A 27937-nucleotide genomic window follows, 5' to 3' on the forward strand; every position below is an offset into this window, starting at 1 on the left:
TTGCGCATACAGAGCGTAGGCTTATTTCGATTCTTGGTCTGTGCGATGGTAATGAATTCAGTTCTGGGCATTGCCAACCGTCCGGTTGTGTCATCGAGTGGAAAGTTGCAACACTGTTATGATGGTAGCTGGTTCGCACCAACAGGGAAAGCAGCTCGCTGCGACCAAGGGGGAAAACAGCACTCTTGTACTAGTTTTCATTAATTGTACGCCCGTTATCAGTGATGCCTGTAATTATGAGCGTTGGCAGGGAAGCGCAAAATGGGCACTTTGCCCCCACCAAGCATCACGAGCGCTTTTCTCCTCCCCCAGTCGTGATGCAACAAGGGCGCAGTCTAAGGTCCCTCACAATTTTACCGGGACGACATAAGTTTTGACGGCGTCATCTAGGCCGCCGTGAAAGTTGCCTCGAGGAGAGTGTTAAACAACGAGTGTGGCAACTCGTCGGAACTGAAGCCGGCACGCGAACGTGCTGTGATTCCGATGAGGTTGTTGCTCGTAAAGTGGGCTTCTTGGTAGCATGACCGTGATTGAGGGGAAGCCCATTCCTGTGCTTCCCGCATGTTCGAAAATTTTGATGTACTGAGTGCTTCTTCAACTCTCCCGATTTCGCAGATGCCATCAGCGAGAGCAACCCGCGCGTCATAGACGACTCGCGTGCGCGCAAGTTGGCCAGCGACCTCAAGCGGTGCACCTACTACGAGACCTGCGCCACCTACGGATTCAACGTCGACAGGGTGTTTCAAGACGGTGAGTGACTCTCCCGTGCTGCCTGCGTCGCGGCTAGGCCTAGCGCGCTTACCCAACGCGTTCACGTGATCCAGGCGGTATCCGCCTGTGTTCCTTCAAAATCGTAAGCCGAGCTGTAGTGTAGGAAGCATGGCTCTTAAGATGAGCGCCACATCACTTGTCGGCCTGATTCTGTTTGCCAAACGCAAACGCACGCACGCATATGAACCAGGGCTTTGCTCGCCCACAGTGCCTGTCTGTTGTGCGCTGCTGTAAATGGCGCGCAGTGAAGCGCACTTACGGCGCCGCTTCTTACTCACCTGCAACAAACCAATACTGTGAACGCAAAAATACAGAAATAATTCGTAGTTTGTGTGGTACTCGGTGCTTTTGTAAAACTTTTTAAAATTAGTAGTCATCTGCAGGCATTGCATTGTTCGTGGGTTTACTGCATGATTAGGCCTGCGATTGACTGTGGACATGGTGGGTCTGACACGTGTACAAAAGCCACACTTAAAAAAAAAAAACAGGGTATGATGCACGTGTTGTTCATTGATTTTATTTCAATTTACAAACAGATCATCATCATCATTAGCAGCAGCAAATTCCAAAGTGTGAGCATATTTTCACCAGCTGATTTCATAAGCTGGCTAGCCTATTACTACTGTGCTGTGTTAAGCCTATGACTAGTGTGCAGTCGTAGGCTCCGTGCCTTCCGCATAAGTAATAATAATTAAAACCAAGTATGCTTCTCTCATAATTACTTCATGATGCTTGTATTTTTTCCAGGGCACCTTGCATTACTTACTTTCTAACTTGTGAGATTACTAAAATGTTAATTAATTGAAAGGAAAGTACACATTATTAAAGGAATCTCTGTATAATCCATAGATCGGTTTTCTTTTTTATATTGTATGTATAAGAGAAAGGGGCAAAACCTAATTGATCCTATATTTACTGATGAAACAAGTTATAAGTGAGGCCAGCCAGTGCATCAAACTAGATCATTCCTTGAGTTTACACTTTCTTTAATTTATAATGAAGGTCTTGTTGTAGCAGACATGATGCCTTGAGGTTGTATGCAAGGGATTATTGGTCGTCGTCCAGTAATAAGACCCTGTGCTACGCAGTACCAAACTGGCAGAAAAAGTGTTCCACGCTCCCCATCATGGCTGCTGGCAACGCTGACTGATGCTCCCACGTTTAAAAGCGAAGATATGCCATATAAAGAGGACTGAGGGATGACTGACGCTCTAGCTATATGGTTGAGCATTAGAAGCGTCATTCAAAGGTCACAGGTTCGGGTCCTGCCGGTGGCAAGTTAGCTTTTTATACGTTCTTCTCTCTTTACATTTATATTTAATTTACTTCTAATAATATCCCCTTTACCTTTTCTGGCATTACTGTCTGTTAGTTCTCATTACTATGGTTTTTACTAGTATGTCATTGTTTGTTGAACTTCCTAAGCAGAGGACTGAACACACAGCTCTCTTTTGAGATAGGTTTTGGGTTGCAAGTTAGTCTTCAGATTTGGCAGCAGGCACGCATAGTACACTGCAGAACACTGTGATCCTTGGGGCATCACAAATTCCGACGTTATAATGGCAAAGTGAATGAGGCTGCATTGAGGCTCTAAGTCGTGTTTGAGCAGTCATACTCATGACTTTTCCTGTTTTCTCCATGCACTCTGTGGTTCTTTTCCTCATTTCACCATTTATAAAAAGAAAAAAAAACTATTAAGCTCTAGCATAGTATTGTCCTAGTGTCGTCAAGTAGCTGCATAGCAGCAAGAAAGCCAGTTCTTAGCTGTCTAGGCAATATAATTTTCAGTAAGTGTTTGATTACAAATTAAAAGCACTTGGATGGTTCTTTAATTAGTGAGTCTGCTTTAGTACACATTTTATAGTTGCACAAATAAAACTAAAGCCAAGGGGAAGCGAGTTGCTTCATAAACAAGTTCATGAGCAGCCCTTGTTGAGCAGAAGAAGGCAGCGGGCTAACTAAAAATTAACCTATTAAGGTTAAGGCAAACAACGGAACATGTCAGCATAATCAAGAACTGGTGACCTACTGAGATAAACTAACCCTGGTTCTGGTGAGATGTGTGCCTCATGCATGCACATTTTCGATGAAACTCTGCAGCTCTCTTCCTCTTGAACCATTTGGCTTCATCCTTATACAGTGATAAATGGAGTTGACACTTGCAAGGACTACTTTGCCGGCACTGCACATCCTTGATACATTTTCATGCTGTGCTGGTTGCGCATTGGATTTCCATTGGCTGTGGGCATGTTGACAACCCCCATGAGATATGCGTAAACAGATTTCTTTTCACATTTGTATTGCATAAAGAAAAAAAAAATGGAGGGACTTGTCAAATGTTTCTCGATGACTGTGAGCACCGGCTCTTGCTTTCATCATGTAAGCAAAGATTTACCTCTCCCGTAGTACACATTTTGTGCTACCATTTGTTTCACTATCGCATATTCCCAACTGGGATTGCACAACCTCAACACTAGGCACACACAGAATATTGTGCGTCTTGGTAAGGTGGCACTACATATATGGTGGAGAAGGACACTCCCTTCCTGTAAGGGGGTCATGCCGAATATGCGACCTATATTGTCTTCTTCGCCCTAGCATCTGCAGCTTGTGCACTCACAGGCCTCTCTTCTTGACTTTACAAAAAACAACAACAGCATAATGTTTAATGTTGTAATAGTAGTTCTAAAATAGTTTAGTCATTACTTACTTGGTATTTTTGGTATTGCCTCTCAATAAATGTCCAACTCTGCAAGGCTTGTTTAAAAACTAATGCTAACAGGGTGCCTGGTTTCACTATGAACAGCTATGTTCACCATTGCTTATACTGCTCACTTTGTAAACGCCTCGAAATGCAGTCTAACCTCATTACAATAGACAGCCAAGTGAAGTGGATTTCGGTCTGTGTTAAGAGAAGTATGTAGAATGGAAGTATATGTAAACACTGAATGGGTCTGTTCCAACCATAAAGAATTATAAATCATAAGCGGATTTATTTTCAATGTGGCTTTAAAAGATTCATTACTTGAAAATCACATTTTCAGTATCTGTAGGCCTTTTTTTATCTGTTTCCGAAATATCTTCAAAGAAAACTCTGTTGAAGTGCTGTAAAAAAATTTTTGCGTCTGTGAAGGTGGGGACAATTATTGTGGAAGTCTTTTTATATACAAAAAAAACAGCATTTAAAAAAGTAGTATAGCCCTCAAAGACACAACCATCGGAGGTTGGGCTACTTAGTGGCGTTTTCATACTCATTTTGTGTTAACAAGTGGTGATTTAGTCAGCTGTACGGGAAAGTTCAGTCTATTGGTTCAGTGATCTGATTAAGATAGTGCACCACACTTGTCATGAACGTCACAGACACGCATCTTGAACTCACTGTGATAGCGTTGTCTTGTTCGACGCACTGTTATAAGCACTACTTTTGGCACTTCGAACATTGTGATGAAAATTACCGCGAGGTAACCCTTTACACTCATGATCAAGCATGAGGTACCTTGAAACATCGAGCAGCACCGCGGCCACATGCTTCCCAGCCGAGCTTTCTGCTCCAAGCTGTGGCTAGGCCTAACTCCACTCCGAACTTTGCGGGCAGGACCATCGTGATAGTGAACATGCGAAAGTGAAAAAATCACTGCATATCTACAAAATGAATTATGATGAGTGGGCAAAGCAGCGGCATTGTTCGTTGTTATCGTAAATCACCCATGACATTGACCACTAACGCATGTAAACAAGGGGCAAAGCATTGTGCAGTTATGTACAATGTTCATTGGCCATAAATTGTATGTTGTGTGGAGACGTCAATTTTATTTTGCCTTCAATATTACTTTGTGGTATCAGATCTACCCTAAAGTTGGCAAAACAAGGTTTGTGCACAATCCCCTGGTGGTTGATGGTTGTTCCCAATTATATGAAATGCATCGTAGAGAATATTGAGACATCATACACTGCACAAGCCAGTCGTTATCCATGTTCATCTTCGTCGTCAGGGCGTACGGTGGGTACTGTGTATGTGCTGCGCTGCCATGGCAGAAAGAGAATGTGTCACCTGGAATGCGCTTGGGCTTCATCGTTATCAGCATCATCGCTAGTAGTAGCTACAGTGCACAATGCCAATGTCATTATCATCATGATCATTGAGAGACTGTGGTGGACATGGTTCGACACTAAAGAGCTTTGCCCTTTATAGCCCTAATGTGCTTTGTTGAAAGCGATGAATTATATAAATCGCTGGCTCTTCAAAACCATGGATGGGCATTTTGCGCATCAGCAGCGGCCAAGCTCGCCACGAAGCGACCACATGGAGCAGCAGTGAATGCGTCTGGCAGTTTCGCGCATTAGTGCCCCTGAGACCGAGCACCCTGCGCGCCGATGATTTTTTTTATTGCCATAGTTAGGCGTAATCTATTATCAACAGACCGGAGATTGGTGGCCTTCATTATTAAATTGATGCGTTGATACCTGCAGCAAGCTGTTTCCATCCCGAAGATATACCAAGTGATGTTTGAAGTTGGAAGTTGTTGAACTTGAGTTGTCTATGGTGGAAAAGGCCACAGTAATGGTGCCGTGACCACCTTGCTAGCTTCACATTTCAGTCAATTATATCCGAATGTCCGTTGTAACAGAATATATAGTGAACGAAGTTCTCTCAGTGGATCAAATAGGGAGGTCAGTATAACGACACCAATTGGTATGTAGTATACGATTGTTCGTAGTAAGCAGATCCATTATGACAAGGTTATACTGGCAGTCATATTTTGGGAATTTGCAGACGTGGTTTCTCTGGTTGTGTGCTGTAAAGATAAAACACAAAGTATATTGTCTCATCTACATTGTTGGCCAAGTGGGTTCTTCTAGGTAATGTATACTAGTATCTGCAAAAGAAGGAAAGCCCAGTGTTGAGAAAATCACTCATTTGGTGATAGCAGCTGGGCCAGCCACATTTGTTCTGCCAAATTGTCTGGCTGTTTTTTCACGAGCTGACATTTAAAAGCTTAGCTCTCCCCATAGTTTACTGTAAGAAGTGATTTCGAATGCAATCAGTTGTCTTCTATCCTTATTCTGCTTGTTTTATTTGTTTAGAAGACAGTTTGGTATGCTTGATAAAGACCACTTCACAGATGTTGGATGCAGCTGCTCAGAATGGAAAGATACTCCTTGTGCTTGTGCTCTCTGTTACATGGCTGTGACAAGTGCCATGACAGTTTATCTGCTGCAGTGACAGTTTATCTACTGCAGTGACAGGCTTCACATTTCCTTGAACCAGTTGCATATGACATCCTGCACTGTTAATGTTTGAAGCACCAGCTTTCACTCAAATTCCGCTGATGACACAAATATCACAGCAGCCCCTACGACAGATTTCAAGTGACACTTGATCCAGCCAAGTCTAGGGCAAAGTTGATGTTGTACTATCCATGAAAAAACAAGTCAAAATTTTCTTCATTTTAACTAGTGCCTAGTGAGTGTTTCTATGTGTGCTGGACATAATTCACCCTTTCACAGATGTGACAAGCAGCTAGCATACGGTGACCACTTGCACCATCTTGCATTCATTGTGCAACTTATGAACAATAGATTCCGGTTGTGCACCTCTACAGGTTTACTATTCAATCTCGAGTATATTCATTTCGGCAATGCCATTTCAGGTCCTTGCTTAACAAATACCTTTATTCCACTTGCTTTGTTTAGAGTGCAGTATATTATCTCTGAAGTATTTATACTCCAACCTCTGCAGCTTGCCAGAGGATTGTTCAGATGCGCATGGCTTCTGCGTTGACACCCAACAACTCCCGGCCGAGCACACCTGTCGGTGTTGGTGCCGGCAGAGTCACTGGCCACTTTGGTGTTTCCAGCAATGGTTATGCCCGGGAGCAGCAGACTGTGGTTCCCACAACCAATGCCACAGCAACTCTGGTCAACAGCTACAATGCCCTCCACGGTGGAGCTGTGAACACGCCATCTGCAAATGTCAACCAGACATCGCTTAAGGTGAGCCACACCAGATCCTGTATTGCGGAGAAAAATCAATGAAGTAGAACTCCCGGGCCTGAGAGAGACCATAGGCCTCGAATGTGATTTTGTTAGCCGAGTTGTGACAATTTCACACATGCAAATGTTACACACATATACAAACACACACATGCACACTCACTCACACACGGTGACACCCACACACACTGATGCTACTTATGGAAATTGTTTGTTTTGACAGCATCATGCTGTATAAACAAAGTAGTACATAACATTATAAAATGGAGCGCCCTGCTTATACGACTTTCAGGGGACCACGCAAAACCGCTGTATAATCTCGGCGTTATATAATAAAAAGCTAAGATTCTAAGCCGTGACACTCAGTTTTGCCCCCAAAAGAACGTGTACAGACTGCCTGAATAAGCCCACTGCATGACCTTGCGCCTCTGCAAGGAAGGTAGATTAAATCATTTTTGCCAGTGGCAGCTAATGGCAGTTTTACATTGTTGGAGAAAATGTGTATTCTGAACTTTAAAAAAAAATTGAGTCCAATGCACATCTTTGCAACAATATACAAGTCTGAAAATCGCCTGCCCGTGAAAACAAAACCGAAACCGCGTTGGCAACAGCATCCCATCAGAAGAGTCAGACACAGTGTCATCGCTGTCACATGATGGCGACAAACCACGAGTTTGCATAGAATGCCTTCGTGCGCGACTGAGCTCTGTGCGTTGTAATTAGTTGGCTTGTGAACTGCAACTAGTGATGTCCTGCTGTTATTATGAATGTTGACGTCAAGTGAAAGTAATTTTGCACGGTGAAAACAGCTGTGTAGCGCCCTTGCGTGTGCGTAAGCCCGTGACTGCGTGTGCGACAAAGGCTGGAGACCAGCTGTAAGTTGACCTGAAAAGTTTCCACAGACCGAAAACATGAAAATATTTTCTCGGTTAGCTGAAGCTACTGTCTGTGAATATAATTTGATTAGGTAAATACTGCGGATACGTACGCACATGATCAAGGCATATGTATAAGGGCATGAACTTCTAGGAGAATAATGTTTCCATCCTAAGAAGACATCCTGTGTCACTCTCTACTTTTATAATCGTCAACCTCGGGGAACGCCAGTTCATATTTTGCACTATTTCATATTTCATTTCAGTTCATATTTTGCAAATATTTGGTCGACATTTGATTCAAGTAAATGCACCTTTTTTCCCCCTTTTAGACTTCCGTTCAAAAGGAAATCTTAAAATCATCGTAAGATGCAGAGTCAGCATAAAGCTGCATTGTATGACCAAGGTTTTTAATATATTATTTCTATGATGATTTTGCCAGGACCTAACCGATTCATTGTAAAATACAGGTCGCCCCAGAACCGGGGGACATGTAATCGAAGTTCCTCTGTATTATGATAGCCTTAAAAGGCCTGCATTGTGGAAAATGTGGTTTTGGCTTTTGTGGTGGTGTTATAGAGTAAAAAAATGTGACAGATGCAAAGAATAAAGATTAGGATTTGTGCCAGAATCGAATGCAGATATTCTGCGTGACAATCAAGTGTTCTACGACAGATTGTTTTACAACAGTGCTTGAAACTGCTTTGCTCGTAGATCTTGACTTATTGCGATGGTCTAGTGGCCAAGGAACTTTGCTGCTGATCCCCAGGTCGAGGGATTGAATCCTGGTCGCGGCGGCAACATTTTCAATGGAGGCTAAAATGCTTGAGGCTCGTGTGCTCAGATTTGGGTCTGTGTTAAAGAACCTCGGGTGGTCGAAATTTCCGGAGCCCTCCACTACGGCGTCTCTCATAATTATGTAATGGTTCTGGGACGCTAAACCCCAACAATATAATATTATAATCGTGGATCCTGTACAAATGTCATGTGGAGTGGGGAATCTCCGGAAAAGGCACAATATTGCATGTGTGGCAGAAGCACACACTGGCAGCAAGCATCGCACAATGTGCATTGTGTTATGAGCAGGGGGCTTGAAAGCTGGCAATTAATTAAAAAAGGGCGATCATTATTAACACCAGCCATAGGATGAACTTAAGTGTGCAACTGCGGAGTTGCGTACACTGCCTTACTGACAGGTGGGTACTTTGAAACTACTCTAGCAGTAGGAGGGTTTACAATGGTCAATATCATGTGCATAGATCTTCCTTTTCTTGAAAAATGCTTCAGGTATCCCCCAAGAAGGGAATCAAGTAAATCGGAAGGTGATGCGAATAGCGCCCTAAACACTATGATGTTCAACTATTGATGCGAAGCTCATGTGTTCTCCAAGCTTTTTCTTTCATGATGGTTAGGAACAACTTGTGTTATGATTACTGTATTTACTCTAACTTGATGCATGCCTGTTTGCACATGCCAAAGCAGTGGTGCCAATCATGGGCTGATTGCTTGTATTTGTAGAATATTGCCACGTTCCATTTCCCAAGTTTTTGTTATCGTCCGAAAACACCGCACGATTCTCAGCGCAAACCGCGCCTGCAGTTTTCTAGAAGGTTCCGGACTGTAGTAGATCATTTCGATAAGATCACGCCCACTGTGCGAACGGTACAGATTGTTCTGGAACCTACGCCACCGCCAGCGATAACGCTAGAACATTCGACGGCAAGAGTATAAATGCCGACGCGCTTCGCCGCTTGTCAGTTGTTGATCGAAGGCCGACGCTCCGTTCGCCGCTATCAGTCCGAGACTGCTATCTGTGCGAGACTGCTGCTGTAATTGGACTTTCAGTTTACCGGGCACAGGTTCGCCCAAATAAACAGTTAAATCCTAACACGAAGTCTCCTGTCTTCGGCCACGTCACGACCCCGTGACATCTGGTGGAGGTGCTGCTTCGTTCATGTACCGGACACCCCCGTCAAGCCGTGAACCCAGCCCACGTCGCGGAGAAGACACCGACACCAACCAGGAGCAGCGAACAAGCCGCCGACAGCAAGGGCTACCACCAGAGTACGGGCTTCTACCAGACAAGGCGCGGAAGACGAAGGCCATGACCGCGACTGCAGCGACAATGACAACCGCAGCGTCCCAGCCCACGATGGTCATGCATCAACCCAGGGAACCACCAATTTTCCATGGGTCATCGTTCGAAGACCCGGAGTCCTGGCTGGAGACATACGACCGTGTGGCCGCCCTCAACCACTGGGACCATGACGAAAAGCTGCGTCGTGTGTTCTTCTATTTGGAAGACACCGCAAGGACTTGGCTTGAAAATCGGGAGTCCACGCTCCGAACGTGGGATGTTTTCTGCGGCGCATTCCTTCAAACGTTCGCGAGCGTCGCTCGCAAAGAGAGGGCCGCTGCTTTATTAGAGACTCGGGTTCAGCTGCCAAATGAAAATGTCGCCATTTTCACAGAAGAAATGACCCGACTATTCCGTCACGCTGATCCAGACATGCCTGAGGAGAAAAAAGTTCGTTTCCTCATGCGAGGGGTCAAACAGGAGCTCTTCGCGGGACTGATGAGAAACCCACCGATAACCGTCCAAGAATTTGTAGCAGAAGCGACCACTATCGAAAAGACCCTGGACATGCGCACCAGACAGTATAATCGTCGCCTGACTGCAGACTGCGCTGCTGCTCAAGCCAGTAACTCCGGAGACCTGCGTGAAACGATCCGAGCGATCGTGCGGGAAGAGCTGCGCAAGCTGTTGCCTTCGGCCCAGCCTCAAGTGGATTCAATCGCCGACATTGTGCGGAAAGAAGTTCGGCAATCACTTAAAATTCCCCACGCACCACTGCCCGAGCCGGAAGCTATGAGCTACGCCGCTGCACTGCGCCACAACGCTCCTCCCCGTCCACGCCAAAACGCCGCCCCATCGCACTTCCGTCGACAGACGCCACCGCCGCCACCACCCCCACCGACGTCATACCGTTCGCCAGCGGCCCAGCGCAGTGCACCGAGGAAGACTGACGTCTGGCGCACCCCTGACCATCGCCCGCTCTGCTACCACTGCGGCGAGGCCGGACACACATACCGCCGTTGCCAGTACCGACAGATGGGACTGCGTGGCTTCGCCGTCAATGCACCGCGTCCACAGCCAGGAGAACGACCACGTGACATCGCCGACTACCTGACAGGAACTCGGTGGACACCACGAAGCCCTTCGCGTTCGCCGTCGCCCAGCCGCCGCACGTCACCGCACCACCGGCAGTACTCTGGCCCAACGCGGGGCCGGTCTCCTAGCCCGTATCCGGGAAACTAAGGGCAGCAACCGGTGGAGGTGCGGTTGCTGTGCGACGAACTACCGAAGATCCTCCGACGACGACGACGCCGCGACGGAGCTTTCCGAACACAACGCCAGCCAGGCAAAGCCCTGACGGCGAAAGCTCATTTACCGAAGGTGGCCTGACGACGCAGCATGGAAGCAGCGGAACAAGCCGACGCAGCCGTGACCCGACGCCACGCCCTAACTGTAATGCGAGACGGCGAACTAGCGACCTCGACGTTCTTATCGACGGCCACAGTGTGACTGCTCTCGTCGATACTGGAGCCGACTATTCTGTCATCAGTGGGTCATTCGCCGCGAAGTTAAAGAAAGTTAGGACAGCTTGGAAAGGCCCTGAAATCCGCACAGCCGGAGGTCATCTCGTAACGCCTACAGGAATCTGCACAGCGAGAGTCACCATTAACGGCCGTATTTATCCTACAGACTTCGTAGTCCTACAGCGTTGCTCGAGAGATGTCATCCTTGGCATGGACTTCTTATGCCTCCATGGTGCTGTCATCAACCTAAAAACAAAGTCGATAACGTTATCCACAGAAGAAGCACTACCGCCGCGCACGCCGTCAGGACACCATGCCTTGAATGTGCTGGAAGAACAAGTCACCATTCCGCCTCGCTCAAGCGTCATTATTTCAGTCGGCGCTCCTAAATCACCTGACTTGGAAGGCGTCGTTGAAGGCAGTCAGCATCTGTTGGTCACCCGAAATATTTGCGTCGCAAGAGGAATTGCAGAGCTGCGGGGAGGCAAAGCAACGGTTTTGCTCACGAATTTCAGCAATGAGTACAAACATGTGAACAAAGGAACAACGGTCGCATACATCGAAGAAATTGTCGAAGCCACCAGTGCTTTCGCCCTCGCCGATTCTGCGGAACCTGCTCAGAGGAACCAAGCCCCTCCCATAGCTTTCCACGTCAATCCCAGACTTCCGAACGATAAGCAAGAACAGCTCAAGGCCCTGCTCCTGCAATACGAAGATTGCTTTTCGTCGTCATCGAAAATTCGGCAGACCCCAATCACGAAACATCGCATCATAACCGAAGAAAATGCCAGACCACTCCGTCAGAGTCCGTACAGGGTTTCGACGCGAGAACGTGAGGCCATGAAGAGACAAGTTGATGAAATGCTGCGGGATGACATTATCCAGCCGTCCAAGAGTCCATGGGCATCCCCCGTGGTGTTAGTGAAGAAAAAGGATGGGACCCTACGTTTCTGCGTCGATTATCGCCGCCTGAACAAAATCACGAGAAAGGACGTGTATCCCCTCCCACGAATAGACGACGCACTTGATCGGCTCCATAACGCCAAGTACTTTTCGTCAATGGACCTTAAGACTGGCTATTGGCAAATCGAAGTCGACGAAAGAGACCGAGAGAAGACGGCATTCATAACACCGGACGGCCTCTTCGAGTTTAAGGTGATGCCCTTCGGCCTTTGCTCGGCGCCTGCAACGTTTCAACGCGTTATGGATACAGTACTGGCAGGATTGAAGTGGCAGACTTGCCTTGTGTACTTGGACGACGTCGTCGTGTTTTCCTCGAGTTTCGACGAGCATCTTCGGCGCCTTGAAGCTGTACTTCAAGCCATCAAGACTTCCGGACTCACACTGAAGCCAGAAAAGTGCAGATTTGCGTATGAGGAGCTTTCGTTTCTGGGGCACGTTATCAGCAAGTCTGGAGTTCGTCCCGATCCACGGAAAACAGCCGCCATCGCCGACTTCCCGCCGCCCACTGACAAGAAAGCCGTGCGCCGATTTCTGGGCCTGTGTGCCTATTATAGGCGGTTCGTGAAAAACTTCGCCCGCATCGCCGATCCTCTCACTAACCTTACCAAGGCCGACGTGGAGTTTAAGTGGGAAACGCCGCAAGAACACGCTTTCCAGGAGCTTAAACATCGCCTCCAGACGCCTCCGTTACTTACCCATTTCGACGAATTCGCCGAGACAGAAATACATACTGACGCAAGCAGCGTAGGTCTTGGCGCCGTTCTTGTGCAGAGGGCTGACGGACTTGAAAGGGTTATTAGTTACGCCAGCCGATCGCTATCCAAAGCAGAAGCAAATTATTCCACAACAGAAAAGGAGTGCCTCGCCATCATCTGGGCTACGTCGAAATTTCGCCCCTACCTCTACGGCAGGCCCTTCAAAGTTGTGAGCGACCACCACGCATTGTGTTGGCTAGCCACCTTGAAGGACCCTTCAGGTCGCCTCGCACGATGGAGCCTGAGACTTCAAGAATATGACATTACTGTCATTTACAAGTCCGGCAAAAAACACTCCGACGCCGACTGTCTCTCTCGTGCGCCTGTCGACCAACCGCCACCCGACGACCCGGATGACGACTACTTCTTAGGAACGATAACTACCGACGACTTCGCTGAACGACAGAGGGCCGACCCGGAACTTAAAGCCCTAATAGAATACCTCGAAGGCAGGACCGCCGAAGTCCCGAAGGTATTCAAGCGCGCACTTGCGTCGTTCTTTCTACGAAACGGTCTTCTACAAAAGAAAAACTTTTCACCGCTTCGAGCTAAGTACCTTCTTGTGGTGCCTTCAGCTCTGCGACCAGAACTCCTGCAGGCCCTTCACGACGATCCGACGGCAGGGCACCTCGGTGTTTCCCGCACGCTCGCGAGGATACAAGAAAGGTACTACTGGCCACGTCTTACCACCGACGTCACTCGTTATGTGAGGACATGCCGGGACTGTCAGCGACGCAAGACACCGCCGACAAGGCCAGCGGGACTTCTGCAGCCAATTGATCCACCTTGCCGACCTTTCCAGCAGATTGGTATGGACCTACTGGGGCCGTTCCCGACGTCGGCTTTCGGAAACAAGTGGATTGTGGTAGCTACCGACTACCTCACCCGCTACGCCGAGACAAAAGCCCTGCCAAAAGGCAGTGCATCCGAAGTAGCTAAATTCTTCGTCGAAAATATCGTCCTACGTCATGGCGCCCCAGAGGTCCTTATCACCGACAGAGGAACGGCATTCACTGCCGACTTAACTCAAGCAATCTTGGCATACAGCCAAACAAACCACCGCCGGACGACAGCGTACCACCCACAGACCAACGGCCTCACCGAGCGGCTTAACAAGACGATCGCCGACATGCTGTCAATGTACGTCGATGTCGAACACAAGACGTGGGACGCCATTCTTCCGTATGTGACCTTCGCATACAACACGGCGGTGCAGGAGACGACGCAGATATCGCCATACAAATTGGTCTACGGAAGGAGCCCGGCAACGACGCTCGATGCCATGTTACCCAACGTCACCGACGAAGAAAACCTCGATGTGAGCGAGTACCTTCAACGCGCCGAAGAAGCCCGACAACTTGCGCGTCTCCGTATCAAGAATCAACAGACGACCGACAGCCACCGTTACAACCTTCGACGACGCTTCGTGGAATACCAGCCCGGTGAACGTGTTTGGGTGTGGACGCCAATACGCCGACGTGGACTAAGTGAAAAGCTTCTGCGACGGTACTTCGGACCGTACAGGGTGGTTCGACGGCTCGGCCCGCTTGATTACGAGGTTGTCCCCGACGGCATCACGAACTCTCAACGACGCCGATCGCGACCTGAAGTCGTCCATGTCGCGCGCCTCAAGCCGTTTCATGCGCGTTAACAAACTGAACTAGTGTTTCTTTTTGTATTATTGTTGTATCGTAATTTATTCATTGTACTTTCTTGCATTATTACTGTACTTTCATCTTTAGTTAAAGCATCGGGACGATGCCTTTTTTCAGAGGGGGGCAATGCCACGTTCCATTTCCTAAGTTTTTGTTATCGTCCGAAAACACCGCACGATTCTCAGCGCAAACCGCGCCTGCAGTTTTCTAGAAGGTTCCGGACTGTAGTAGATCATTTCGATAAGATCACGCCCACTGTGCGAACGGTACAGATTGTTCTGGAACCTACGCCACCGCCAGCGATAACGCTAGAACATTCGACGGCAAGAGTATAAATGCCGACGCGCTTCGCCGCTTGTCAGTTGTTGATCGAAGGCCGACGCTCCGTTCGCCGCTATCAGTCCGAGACTGCTATCTGTGCGAGACTGCTGCTGTAATTGGACTTTCAGTTTACCGGGCACAGGTTCGCCCAAATAAACAGTTAAATCCTAACACGAAGTCTCCTGTCTTCGGCCACGTCACGACCCCGTGACAATATTTTCAGATTTTTCCAGGCCGCATGGGGCACTAAGGCGATGTTTTTCTTGCAAAATGTAGGGTAATTTCTACATTTCACTTGTTATCACTTATAAAAATATATGGACGATAGATGTGAGGTCTATGAGGGGCCTATTCTTAAAGATATAGGAAAGCCAACTTATTTTTTTTACTATAGTATAAGCTGTTAAATTCAAATGTCACCAACATAGGGCAGAGACGAAAGATAATGTGTCATGCATCTCTGTGCTGGAATTTTCTCCTACATTTGTCTTATCTTTCTCTCTGTGTCATCTCCCATTCATTCGTTGCATAAAGGGACCTTTAAACTTTGCAACGTTGATTCCAGTCGTTTAGGCAAAAAAAAAATCCTAGGCCTGCGTGAAATGTGATCTGTTTTGATGCAAGTGATGAAAAAAATCATGTAACATCACCTCATGGTGTCATCATGAGGTCACAGATCGCCACAACTTTTGACATTGTCATGAAGTAATAGTGACCCGTCCATGACACCACATAATGTTACGTCGAATGAAGACGTCGCGTCACATCGACACTTGGCTGTAGGTTGGCCGATCCAGGAGGCACATGAGATGCAGAGACCTCGCCATGCCTCCAATACCGGAGCAGGCCCGTGCTATTTACAGTTTTTTTGAATGACTGAGAGGGAGAAGAGAAAGATGGCCTCTGGCTTCGAGTCTGGCGCATGCATTCCTGACTGTGGGAGTTTTTCCAAGGACAGTGGATGCTACGGCATCCCTTTTATGACGAGGCTGTCACCTGTGCTTCACCAAGCCCAAGATTATTATTATTATTATTATTATTATTATTATTATTATTATTATTATTATTATTATTATTATTATTATTACGTTTCAACCCAACTTTGTTAGCTGAATTAAGGTTCTCTCCTTGTTAGAAAAAGTTCAAATCACCACTATCTCTGGCTTACTACTGTTAGTCTTAGCTTTCTTGCCAAACTGCAATAAGCCTCGGCACTTTTTTTTCCTGCCTACTTTTCTACCACCGATCATCTATTCCTCTTTCACTTATTTCTATCACCAACCTTTTTACCTTTGCTATTTTTTCCTTAAAACCCATGGCATCAAGTAAGCTATATTGGGCATTAACATGCACCTTATTGTACTTTTTCACATTCAATTGAAATATGCTGCATCGTTTTACATTCCCCTTGCGTATGCATTCCTCCCTGTATAATCTTGATTTACAGCTACGCATTCTGAGGAAACCACACCTTGCTTCAAACTAGGGGTGTGCAAATATACAAAATAGTGTTTGGTATTCTATTTGATTTGCACCTGAATTTTACTATTCGAAGTATTCGAACTTTCTGAAGACAAATATAGGCAATGTCAGATTAACAATGGCACCTTCACATTTTTTTATATGCTTCTTCTTATTACACTCTCGCATTGCGGCAAAACTGTCTTTTAGAGTCTGCTACTATGGCAAATTTATTGACTCGAGAAAACGGCGGTTGGAGGCGCACTATGCTGTTACAAACGCCCCTTCATATTGTTTATATGCTTTGCTGCATTACACTTTGTGTTGCAGTGAAGCTGCCTTTAAAGCTCTACTACAGCTGTAAATAGCCTCGCGGAAGCACAGGTTGGGACCTATGTGGCAGTGGTGGGGGCTTTAAATAATCCAGTTTCAAACGGGAAAGTCCAAAAAAAAAACTGGATGATCATTTTCAGCATCTGAAATTTCAGATGTTTTTGTACATTGTCTTCCGCAGGACAGATTAGCTACCCTGAATTTGAGGGGAGCGTGCCCTTGTCCGACAAATCGGTTGGGTGTCCACACAAGTTGAAGAGGGGAGAGATGGAGGAGAAAGTGTCTTTTCTTTTCACATGCAAAATGTTGTCGACACCACATTGGTTTCACCAAATCGTGTAAAAAAATACAATTCCCTCTCTGCATTGCCTCATCCTTGATAAAACAAATTGGGAACACTATCTCTCCAGTGCTTCACCAGCCTGATCAACAGAAACACTTCCATGTTCCTATCCCATAAGAATGAGCTAAGGTATCCTCTGCAACCATTTTTTTCTGTAAGTTCACTTCGAAGTATTTGAAAAATATTAAAGGACCCCTTACAGTGAAAGATTTGTTTGTGTAATTTATAGCTTTGCATCTTGTAATGCAGAAATGGAATCGTAAATGTTCTAAGGCATTGTATAATTACCATTAGTATCGTTACTTTAGGAGAATTGTCAGTTCAAAATGACTGCCTAAATGAAATAAGAAACAGGTGTGTCGCAGTGGGGCAGCACCAGAGACTACATGCATTCAAGCTTCGGTGACCCAAAATGCACCGTTTTCAAAAGGGGGGACCCGTGGGTGGAGAAATATGAAACAATGTGGGTGCTTTGAATGTGTCCCTGTCGGAATAAAAAAGCATTCCTGGCATAAGCAGCCAGAACCACCTTGAGAGCAGCTCAACGACAGAGCAAGAGGGAAAACATTAGTCCTTGCCGGGTGCCAGCCAGGGTATTGTGGGCGCAGGACATTTTGAATGGCCCGTAAATGTGTTCTGACACTGACAATACTTGCTTGACCTTTACAATGTCATGAAACCACTGAAAATGTCGACTGGATCCGAATACGTACTCGGGAAAGCACGCACTTTTACTTGAAAACCAAATTAAAGTATCTTATAGACAATGCTCATCACTAATAATGTGTCAGAAGTGGCCCTGCATGCAGGGCTATCAAGGAACACAAGCGTCTTGAGTTTCCAAATTTGGTGTCGGGTGCCTTTGAACAAATGTTTGACAGCTATTTAAAAAATTCTGTAAGCTCTCGAATGAATGTCGGTATAACAAATATTTCAGATTAACGAACTTTTCGAGAACTTTCAGTGCTTTTTTTTAATGCATTCTATGGGAAAATGTTTCTGTTAAATGAGCTTCTCAATATTCAAGTTAAATGAACTTGATCTGTGGAGCTGGGCTCTATTTCTGAGGTCAATTCAATGAAGTTTTCTGCTCTGCATGCTGCCTCCAAATCGTCTTGCTAGCAATGGTGCAGCAGCGCTTTTGTGGGAGACAGAAACGACCCCCGTCTCCTTCGATACCTGCTACCAGATTCGGAAACGGTTTCAGTGTTCCTCAGAAACTGAAAGAAGAGTGCGACAAAGAAATTATAATGGCTGAGGCAGCTTCAAATGCTGTATCTGTAGCTGAGATCTTCGCATACAGTTGCGAGACTTTGTGGCACGGCAACACGCTGTGTCCCAGAGGCAGTGCACAAGAGCATAGACGCTGCACAGCTTGTTTTTTTTTGCATTTTAAGGTTGCCAGTTGAAATGAAAATTACAGAATAGTTTTCAAAACAAATGACTTTTCACACGTTTGACTTGATTTATGCTGTGCCCCATGCTGTTCCGTATTCTAGTAAATATTCAGTCTAGTGACTTTTCAGTCCAGTGGACTACTGTATTTCAATAGGTTTCTTGAAATTAACTGAAGGTTCACTACATCCAGTTCTATTTGCATCAACTTCGCTTTGCACCCAAAATTTTGCTATTCCCGTACCTCTACTTCAAACAGCAGCGTGCTTTCCCTTGAATCATTGTAAAATGCATTGTTGCTTGTTTCTTTTTTACTTTTCCGTAGCTATTTCCACCTCCACCTACATCATGAGTTCGTTGTTTGTGCTCCCTGTCACGGTGATCAATGTAGAACTCATGTGCACATTCTTCTTCATATCTGGTCGTGTGGTCATTTCTCTTCACAAACAAACTAGTTCTCAAGAACAGTACTCATAAATGAAGTTCACCAAGGCAGACATCTGGCACATTGATATTCCATGTTTGTGAACAGTAATAGCATGCTGAAAACGAAGACACAAAGGAGGTGTGTGTGTGCCTTCTTTGTGTCTTCGTTTTCAGCGTGCTTTTACCGTTCATGAACAAGTACTCGTAAACTGTAGCATTAACTAGGTTCTTTACAAATGCATTGAAATAATTAACTATCACAAGCTCAAGCAAGTATGGTTGCCGTGCAAGATAAGTGGGCCGTTAGCTAGCTTGTTGCAACAAGAGAAAAAGAAAAAAATGCAGAATATGAGTACTTTTTTTAAACAAAACAGTCACTGTTGTAAAAAACATGCCAAATGTCTCAACATGCATGCTTGCTCAAAGGACATTTTAAAGCTTGTTCCATTCCTCCTTAAGGCTTGTGCCTGTGGTGTAGAATTGGCCTTTTTTACTCGAGGCCTCAAGTTCAAATGCTGATATTCGAACACCTTGAACATCTTTAGCATGTAAGTTGCATTGCCATCACTCGTGCATGAGTGTTTTGTTGATTGCAGTTAAGTAGTAGCTTTTCCAATAATGCAAATGGCCGGAGAGGAAGTAGGTAAAGGAAGCTATCTGCATTGCTGGCCCTTCCAGGAGAGCCACCTTCGCCAGATTCGTGACTGCATTGCCTCTGGCACCTCGGTACAGAGGGAGATCCAGAAGTTCGAGAAGGGCACCCCGGCCACCATACTGTCGCAGGCCTCCGAATCCATGCCACCACCGTCGGCACTGAGCGGCAACAATCGCGACCGGCCAGAGTTTGTGACTCCCTGCTCGACCCCAACGACGGCACGGAAAACCCGTCGAAGGTCCAACTTGTTCACGGTATGTGCAAGGCTGAACTTGGCTGCTGGGTATTCGGTTGGCCAATGATGAGGCTTTCATTTTATGTTGAGCTCCATCAAACATTTACCGGTGTCGTTTCGTCGTTGCAATGAGGGATGTGCAATTCCTAAAGAGCAGGCTAATATTGTAGTGTTTTTGCAACATATCTTATTTAACATCTAGCAATGATAGGCTGGAGAAAGAAGGCGTGTTCAGAAAATGATTATTGAAATATTAAAAAGACTCATACCATCAAGGAAACATTTAGGACAGAACAGGAAACAGTGTCATTCGCCTCTTTTCTGAATGAAATGTTTCTTGTCATTCACCTTATCCAGTGTATTTTGACATGCATGTGCTTTGTCTATGTTATGGCTATACGATATGTCTCAGTTTTTCCGAGACTTTCCGAGCTTTCCTGTTCTTACGAGCTAGCTTTACCAGAGAATAGTTGTTATCATGAATGCTATCATCATCAAAATCAAAACTTCCCAATAGACTTCATGCTGGCAGTGCACTGCTGCTCAAAGTAAAGCTTCTGCTTTCTTGTTTTCAGGACGAAAAAACAGTGTGAAAAACAAAGAACAGTCTCCTACACTATATTTTAAAGTTTTTTTTTTGTTCTCCTTTCTTAAAAAGAAATACCAAAAGGTTGTGTTACATTCGTTTAAAGTACTTGGGTTTCACAACTAATTAGTACAGTTAAACCTCATTCATTCAAATATTCCTGCTTGTAGAAATCTGCACAGAATGATCATGCAAATGACTCAATCTCTGTAAATCAAGTGTTGTGCTCGACTTCACTGTATGCTTTTACAGTTGTAAATGTAGTCTATCTGCAGCTGCTGCGGCAGGGGAGGCACGGCCCAGTGAGGCAATGTTTACCTTTAGCCAAATCCCCTTGGACTGATAAACTAAAGGAAAAAAGACTAAATTTTGATTGTATCGAAAGGGTACTCTCACAAAATTACGCGGCCAATTCCTGTGAACATGCGTACATTATTTATAAAATATCATCGGCAAGTTTTGAAGATATTGATGCCATTTTTCCCCTACTTCCCCCACATCACCATGGTGCAGTCAATAAAACAAGTTATGACTACGTCATAGCTGTCATTTTTTGTTTACATTTATTCTAGCAGTCTCAGCGGCGACTCACGAGTCTATTGCCGTGGCGCACGCATTGAAAGTTTTCAGTTTACTGACACTGCTGTCCTATTTCCTGTTCTAAAGAACTTGTAGAATGGACCGGCTTGAAGCGCGTCATAGTTCAATGAGCTGGCGAGGTCGAACATTGCACACACTAGGTGGTAATAGTTGCACCCGGTGGCTTGTTGTTTTTGGAGCTCTCTCGAACCAAAACCAGACCGATCAGTTATGGGGAGCCTGTAGTTAATTATCTGTTGTGCACTTCAGCAAATAATGTGCCATGTTGTGACTAACAGGCCTCCGGCAACACATTTCAGCAAAAAAATGCGAGGCCAAATGTTTTGGGTTAGTACACTGTTAACTCCTCTGCTGTGTAAATGTATGGAGCATAAAAAGCTTCGTATATTTTGGCATCTAGGCTTGCTGCTCATGTGAACACAAGTTGATACTTGTTTCTGCCGCATCACTGACTCTTCAATAAATTTGGTTCGCTGTTCTACTTGCCTTTATGGACCAAACAGACCTGACCACCCGTTAATAGACGTTTTTTTTTAATTTCTAGTCAACTTGTACATGTCTAAGTCTTTGTCATTTCTTTCTTTACTCCCCTCTTTTCCTTCCTGTTTCTCTCCTCTTATCTTGCTTTCCTCTTCCCTCCTCCCAAAAGAGTGAGCAAACATTGTGCTCCTCCATGTGGCTGTCACCAGCTCTCTCTCTCCCTCTTTTCTCTGTGTCCTTTGTGTATATGTGTATGCGAATCAAATAAATTCGCTGTTTTAGAGCACAAACTTGATTTACGAAATTATTTGTACGCACTTTTAGTATCGCCAAATTTGCAAGAATTAGTTCAGAGGTGTCTTTTCTGGGTTCTCTGCACACAGTTTGGAGTGATGTCTGTTCATTCTAGCACCTGCCCTCTAATTAAAACTCCGCTTAAGGGGAGATGCCAAGCAAAAGGCACAGTTTTTTTCAAAATTACATATTTTTTATCTTTATTTGCTTTTTACTGCCACCACAAAAAACTGAAAGCAGTAATTAAACTTGAAGGGTGTTAGAATTGCTTTTAAAGAGCACAAGGTGACTACTAAAATATTAAAAACAGCTCATTCTTTAGACTCTCCTGGAAATTGTCACTTGGCTGGTTGACATTGCATTTTGCACGAGCTGTTAGTTCACCAAAGCCGTACACCCAAACTTGCCATGATTGCCAAGCTTTCATGATAGAAGAAATCATTTTAAAAAGCATGTTTTTGCCACATAGATGAGGTTTTATTTATACCTTTAAAATGTGTTTTAAATGCATATGGCAATATATACAGCAAAAATTTCATTGCCCTAGACTACAGATTAAAAAAAAAACGCTTTTTCTTTTGGTATCTACCTTAATTCAAACAATTTTATAGTTCCCTTTGAGTTCAAATCAACAAGTTTTTACTGTATATTCTACAAGATAACTGACAGGTGGTGTGTAATGGCTGCCTTTCTCTACTGTGCTTTGTATGGAACACTTGAGTGTGAATTCTTCTTGCTATGATTTTGCAAGAGCTTTGCAGCAGTGTTGAAATGAGCCAACTATGGTGAAGGCATGATTGAATTCATTTGTTCTCCTCTGTGTGCAGCCCTTGAAGAAAACTGATGACGAGAAGAGGCTTCGGAATGGGGAGATGGGAAGTGGCCGAGTGATCCCCGTCAGACAGGTGTGTACACAATTGGATGCACTAAACATTGCACAGCCTGTGAAGGGCATCAAGAGTAGTGCGCTATTTTGCTACAATTCCATGTCCTTGCGCCTTGCAGTGCACATACGAGTACAGCTTGTGCCAACTGTGCCAAGTTCACTAGTTCCCTGTTTACGTGGTATTGGAGTATTTATGGCCCAAAAATTGTTTTGGTTGCAACAAACATTACTGGAGCTTTTCCATGATGTCATCGAAGCCCTCTACTTGATCCTTTTCAGTGATGTGCTTTTTGTAATTATTTTCAGCCTAACTATTAATTATGTAATTATTTTCAGCCATCTTGGTGCCACCAAGTGTGTGTCCATCGTTTAAACTTTAGTAGGCTGTCAATAGTCTCTCTCAATTGATAGTAAACTGGCAATAACACATAGAAAGTGATTTTTTTTCATTCGGAAGTCACTCTGCGAATTGTAATGTAGACACTGCGGCAAGTGGCAACCGCTGTGGACACTGTGTGCTGTAAATGGCATTTTGCCGCCAATGAAGTTTCAGCCGCGCAAAAGATTGTTTGATATTTTGCAAATAACATTGTAGCCTTTTAATCATACTAAGACTAAAGGCCCATGTAGAGAGCGCCTGTGACAATGTGGTGCAACTGCTGCTCACGCTCGTCCAAGCATTCGTTGCACCTCTTGATTTCGAAACAAACGCGACTCAATGGCAAGCCACCGTAGACACTTGACCGTGTGGTCAGGCACAAATAAAAAACAAATGCCCTCACGTGCCCCCTAAACGCTGTTAGAACAATGAATGTGGTAGCCAATCGGAAAAAAAAAATTGCTGCGAGAGTAAAGCAATGAATGTGATACAGACAAATTTTTATGTTATACAAAGAGAGGTTGGCAGCTAACACTCTTGGATCTGATATCGCGTAACTCCAGAAAGCGCAGGTGTAAGAGAATACAGCCGTTTCCTGGGGAGATACTTTTCTCGCAGTCTCTTGCAGTCATGTCTTACCAACTAGCCCAAACCGTCATGCTTCCTTGACTAGAACTTTCCTTTTACAGTCTAATCCCACTACAATGAACACCGCTTCAACGAAATTCCCGCTACATCGTAAAATTCACGGTTCCCCCGTTAGCAGTCCATAGGAGTCAATGCATAAATATTGTCGCCACAACGAACACTTTTTTTTTCTGCCGTCCCGCTTCAATGAACTTTTTCGATGCGATTCTAGGCTCAGATATTTATTGCTATACAGTAAACTCAATCTTGAACATTTTGATGCGTTTTCATAACCTGAAAATACGTCAACAAAGTCTAAAACACGCTATGGCACCACCAGAAACCACCGCTGTTCAGCAAGCATGGGCGCCGTCATTGCTCGATAGCGAAGGCAATGAGACTGCCCTGCTTTTGTCACTGGCAAAAGCAGAAGTGACAAAAGCAGGGCAGTCTCATTGCCATCAGCATCGAGCAATGACGGCGCCCCTGCTTGCTTAACAGCAGTGATTTCTGGTGGTGCAAGGCGTGTTTTAGACTTTGTCGACGTATTTTCAGGTTATGAAAATGCATCAAAATGTTCAAGTTTGGGTTTACTGTATAGCCGCAGACGATCCGAAGCTGAAGCTTAGTTGCTTAGTTCATGGTTTCTTTCGCGTAGCTGCTGACTGCATCTGAGGAACGATGCTTTTCCCATTCCAGTGCTTATCATTTTGTTCGTGCTTGGCCGGTGTGGTAACTAATAAAAGTGGCTGTTCATCCGCATTATCAACAAAATCAGCTAGCCACGGGTGATGGATAAGAATGGCATAAAATAAGGCAAACGTCCGCTCCACGATACCCTGCTGCCATCTTGGCGTTTTGACGGCGGACAGCTGCTGGTGTTAACGTGTTAATGCAACTGTTTGGTTCGTTTATGGAAGCGGTTGCAGTCATTGTTTCAGCGTGCTTTTCACCATGGCCTCACTATTCATGGGTGAGAATGTCGCCGTAACGCTGTTGGGATAGAATAAAAAGCACCGGACAGTTTTTGAATTTCCATAATAAACGTTCCTTTGTCTTGCTAATACAGATCGTCTATATTTTGTCGATTTCGCTACAACGAAATTTTCACCTCAATGAAATTTTTTCGTGCCGCTTTAGTTTTGTTATAGCGGATTTCGACTGTATATGACGTCACCTGTATGGCGCCACTGAGCTACGCCACACACAGACCACTCAAAGCGCGACTTGAAATGGCTATCGGCGTGCCTCATTGCTTGCCGCAAAGGTCAAAATTCTGGCTTCATGTTGGTACCTTGGCTTGGCTACTAACGAATATAATACTGTCTGGGTGGCACTAGCTGTGCACCACTTTTCTCAGTAGAAATGGCGCGTTTTCTAAAATCCCTGAATTTGAGTCGACCCTGGAGCGAGATGCAAAGAAATTTAAAAGAACTACCGGCCTAGATTGGAATAAATATGGTAATCCTGTTCATTCGACACTGGTGTCCTTCTATTTTGTTATATACCAAGTTAAGTAGATGACCATGGGAGGTATCGGCGGCTTGATGGGGAGGCAGGTGGGCAGGGCAAGGCAGGTAAGTTCGAAAAGCTATTGGTTTCCAAAAAATATGCTCAGCACTAGCCTAACATTTTTATACCTAGTAGTACTGTTATTAGCTTTAACATGGGGACTCAAAGCTGTGGAAATTTGCTGCTCTAAAGGAAAGGACATAAATACCATTCCAGCTCACGTTCCGGGTGCCTGGATGTGTTGATGTTGGATATGTTACTTTCTTCAGCCACTTGCAAGTAAAACGTGTGTCAGCTGGTCTGATGTGTGTTCTCACCAGGGCTACCTGTACAAGAAGAGTGTCAAGGCTCTCAACAAGGAGTGGAAGAAGAAATACGTGACCCTGACCAGCGATGGGAGGCTCACCTACCACCCAAGTCTCCATGTGAGTGGACTTGCTTCAGTGTTTGTCCCAGGCGTGCCTATAAATGCACGTGGGACAAAAAAAATAATGGAGAGTGTTATTGCAGCACTCATTTGTGTGCACCTTGGGATGATGGTCTAAACGAGCTGAGTGAGAAGATCCGATAGTTACAAATTAAGCTTTCAAAAAAACTATAGGGCTAAACATATCTTGAAGAAGCATGAGGTGAGATTCTTTGCAACTTGATTCATGTGACTGGAAAAGAAGGGTGTGTTTCATTTATGTGATGCGGTTAGTGTAATATTGGCTCAATATAAAACGTGCTACATTATCTACCACTTCAAGTGAGTGAGTTGAGCGTGATTGAAAAGTGGTCTCATGAAGCATGCATATTCATTTTGGAAGTACTAATGTTTCGTACCGAGTTGGTGGGCATTGATGTGCACATAGAGCTCATATTTCTGTGATGCTAAGTTCATACCACAAGCATGCCACGATGCTTTTGCATTATATCATTGTTTGATTGGTCAGTCATTAGTCTATAACAAACTACCAAATGGTTGCCACCAGATTTTTCAGAGCTGGCAGGGACCATAAGATAATCATAATAATGACCATAAGAAATCAATGAAGGTAGACAAAAGTTAAGCCGGGAAAATAAAATTGATTAGGCTCATACTGGTATTTAAGAAATGATTCAGACTACGATTGAAGACAAGCAGATTTGCTTGGCAGAACTCTTACTCATTGCAGGACTGGCTGGTACGATGCTTTGAATAAAAACCAGCTTCCAAATCACTACCAGAAGGCACAGCTTCTGTCTCATCATCCTTTCGGCGATGATGCTGCGTGTCGTTTTCTAAAAGGTTTGCTTGTATTTGGGTTAGAGTGAATTTCTCCGTATTCTCTCAATAAGAGTGCCACAGAACTGCCGTTCTCTGCCCCCGACTGTTTAGGATGGCACAGGGTCTTGGAATCAAGCGCTCACAGTGATGCACATAGTGTCACTTGGTTGGTTAATTTACGGGGTTTAATGTGCCAAGCCGATCCAAGCTATGAGATATGTCATAGTGGATGTCTCCAGATAACTTAAACCACCTGGGGGGCTTTAACGTGAACGTGTACTGAAATCGCATATTACACGGGCTTCTAGCAGTGCGACTGCTGTGGCAGGGATTGAGATCACATCTTTTGGGTCAGCAGCTGGCCACAGTGACCGGGCCATAGTGGTGTCCTAACACGCACATCTCGAAAATGCACTTGATGCTTGATCATGTGCAGAAGGCAGTAATAATAAAAAATTGGCAGATTCCACGTACCATGGGGATCGAGGATATCCGAAGCACGAATTACGAAAATTGATATGTCACTTTAAAATCAGCACAACATTACGAGGCAGATGTAAATTAGGGTATACATGACTTCCATGTTATTATCATGCTTGTGCGGGGCATTTGTGTTCCCTGTCTGTTCACGTCACGTAATATCACAATTGGTACATGTGTAGCTAGCGAAACGGCCACAAGCGTGCTGATGAGTGTAGCATGTATACATGTTTTACATGACATGTATGTCATGCTTATCATGTTATGACTAGCCAATTATGCTCATTATACAGTCATGTTGTGTCATAGCAATTTTGGTATCGATACCATAATTGAAACGGCCAGGAGAGCTAAACGTCTTAGGTGGCTACATAGACAGACAGATACCGTCACAGTCGTGAAAGTTTGCCAAGGAATAATAATAAGGCAAACTGTGGACACTGTGTGCTGTAAATGGCATCTTGCCGCCAATGAAGTTTCAGCTGCGCAAAAGATTGTTTGATATTTTGCAAATAACATTGTTGCCTCTTAATCATACTAAGACAAAAGGCCCATGTAAAGGCCCATGTAAGTCGTGAAAGTTTGCCAAGGAATAATAATAATAATAATAATAATAATAATAAGAAGAAGAAGGAGAAGGAGGAGGAGGAGAAGGAGGAGGAGGAGAAGGAGGAGGAGAAGAAGGAGGAGGAGGAGAAGAAGGAGGAGGAGGAGAAGAAGGAGGAGGAGAAGAAGAAGGAGGAGGAGAAGAAGAAGGAGGAGGAGAAGAAGGAGGAGGAGGAGAAGAAGAAGGAGGAGGAGAAGAAGGAGAAGAAGGAGGAGGAGAAGGAGGAGGAGAAGAAGACCAACAATAATAATATTAAAATTACCTGCACCAAGCTAAGGTGGCAAATATGCAGGACTGAATAAAAAGATGGTGCCCCTGAGTGCTTTTTCTGCCAAGGAAGAACAGGCATGCCCTTCAGAACTTAGGAATGGTGTACATCTCAATCTTGGAGGCTACAGAGCTGGCCACTGGAAGCCAAGCCAGCAGAAGGTCCAACGTGGGAGCCTTTGAAATTG

The 27937-nt window shown here is 45.0% G+C and overlaps 1 protein-coding gene across 6 annotated transcripts in view; it reads left to right on the top strand.

Moving 5' to 3' along the window:
• CenG1A (Centaurin gamma 1A) overlaps positions 1-27937 on the top strand; it is a 339755-nt gene that overhangs the window by 271686 nt on the left and 40132 nt on the right. For 5 of the 6 annotated variants that reach the window (XM_037423691.2, XM_037423690.2, XM_037423689.2 and 2 more), the window contains 5 exons: positions 616-750; positions 6512-6765; positions 19571-19801; positions 22570-22647; positions 25467-25571. In XM_037423691.2, coding sequence (XP_037279588.1) covers positions 616-750; positions 6512-6765; positions 19571-19801; positions 22570-22647; positions 25467-25571 — 803 coding nt within the window. The remainder of the gene's footprint in view (positions 1-615; positions 751-6511; positions 6766-19570; positions 19802-22569; positions 22648-25466; positions 25572-27937) is intronic. The other variant, XM_037423692.2, reaches the window with a different exon arrangement.

Source organism: Rhipicephalus microplus, chromosome 4 (assembly GCF_043290135.1).
Source record: "Rhipicephalus microplus isolate Deutch F79 chromosome 4, USDA_Rmic, whole genome shotgun sequence".
In the NCBI taxonomy this organism is placed as follows: Eukaryota; Metazoa; Arthropoda; class Arachnida; order Ixodida; family Ixodidae; genus Rhipicephalus; species Rhipicephalus microplus.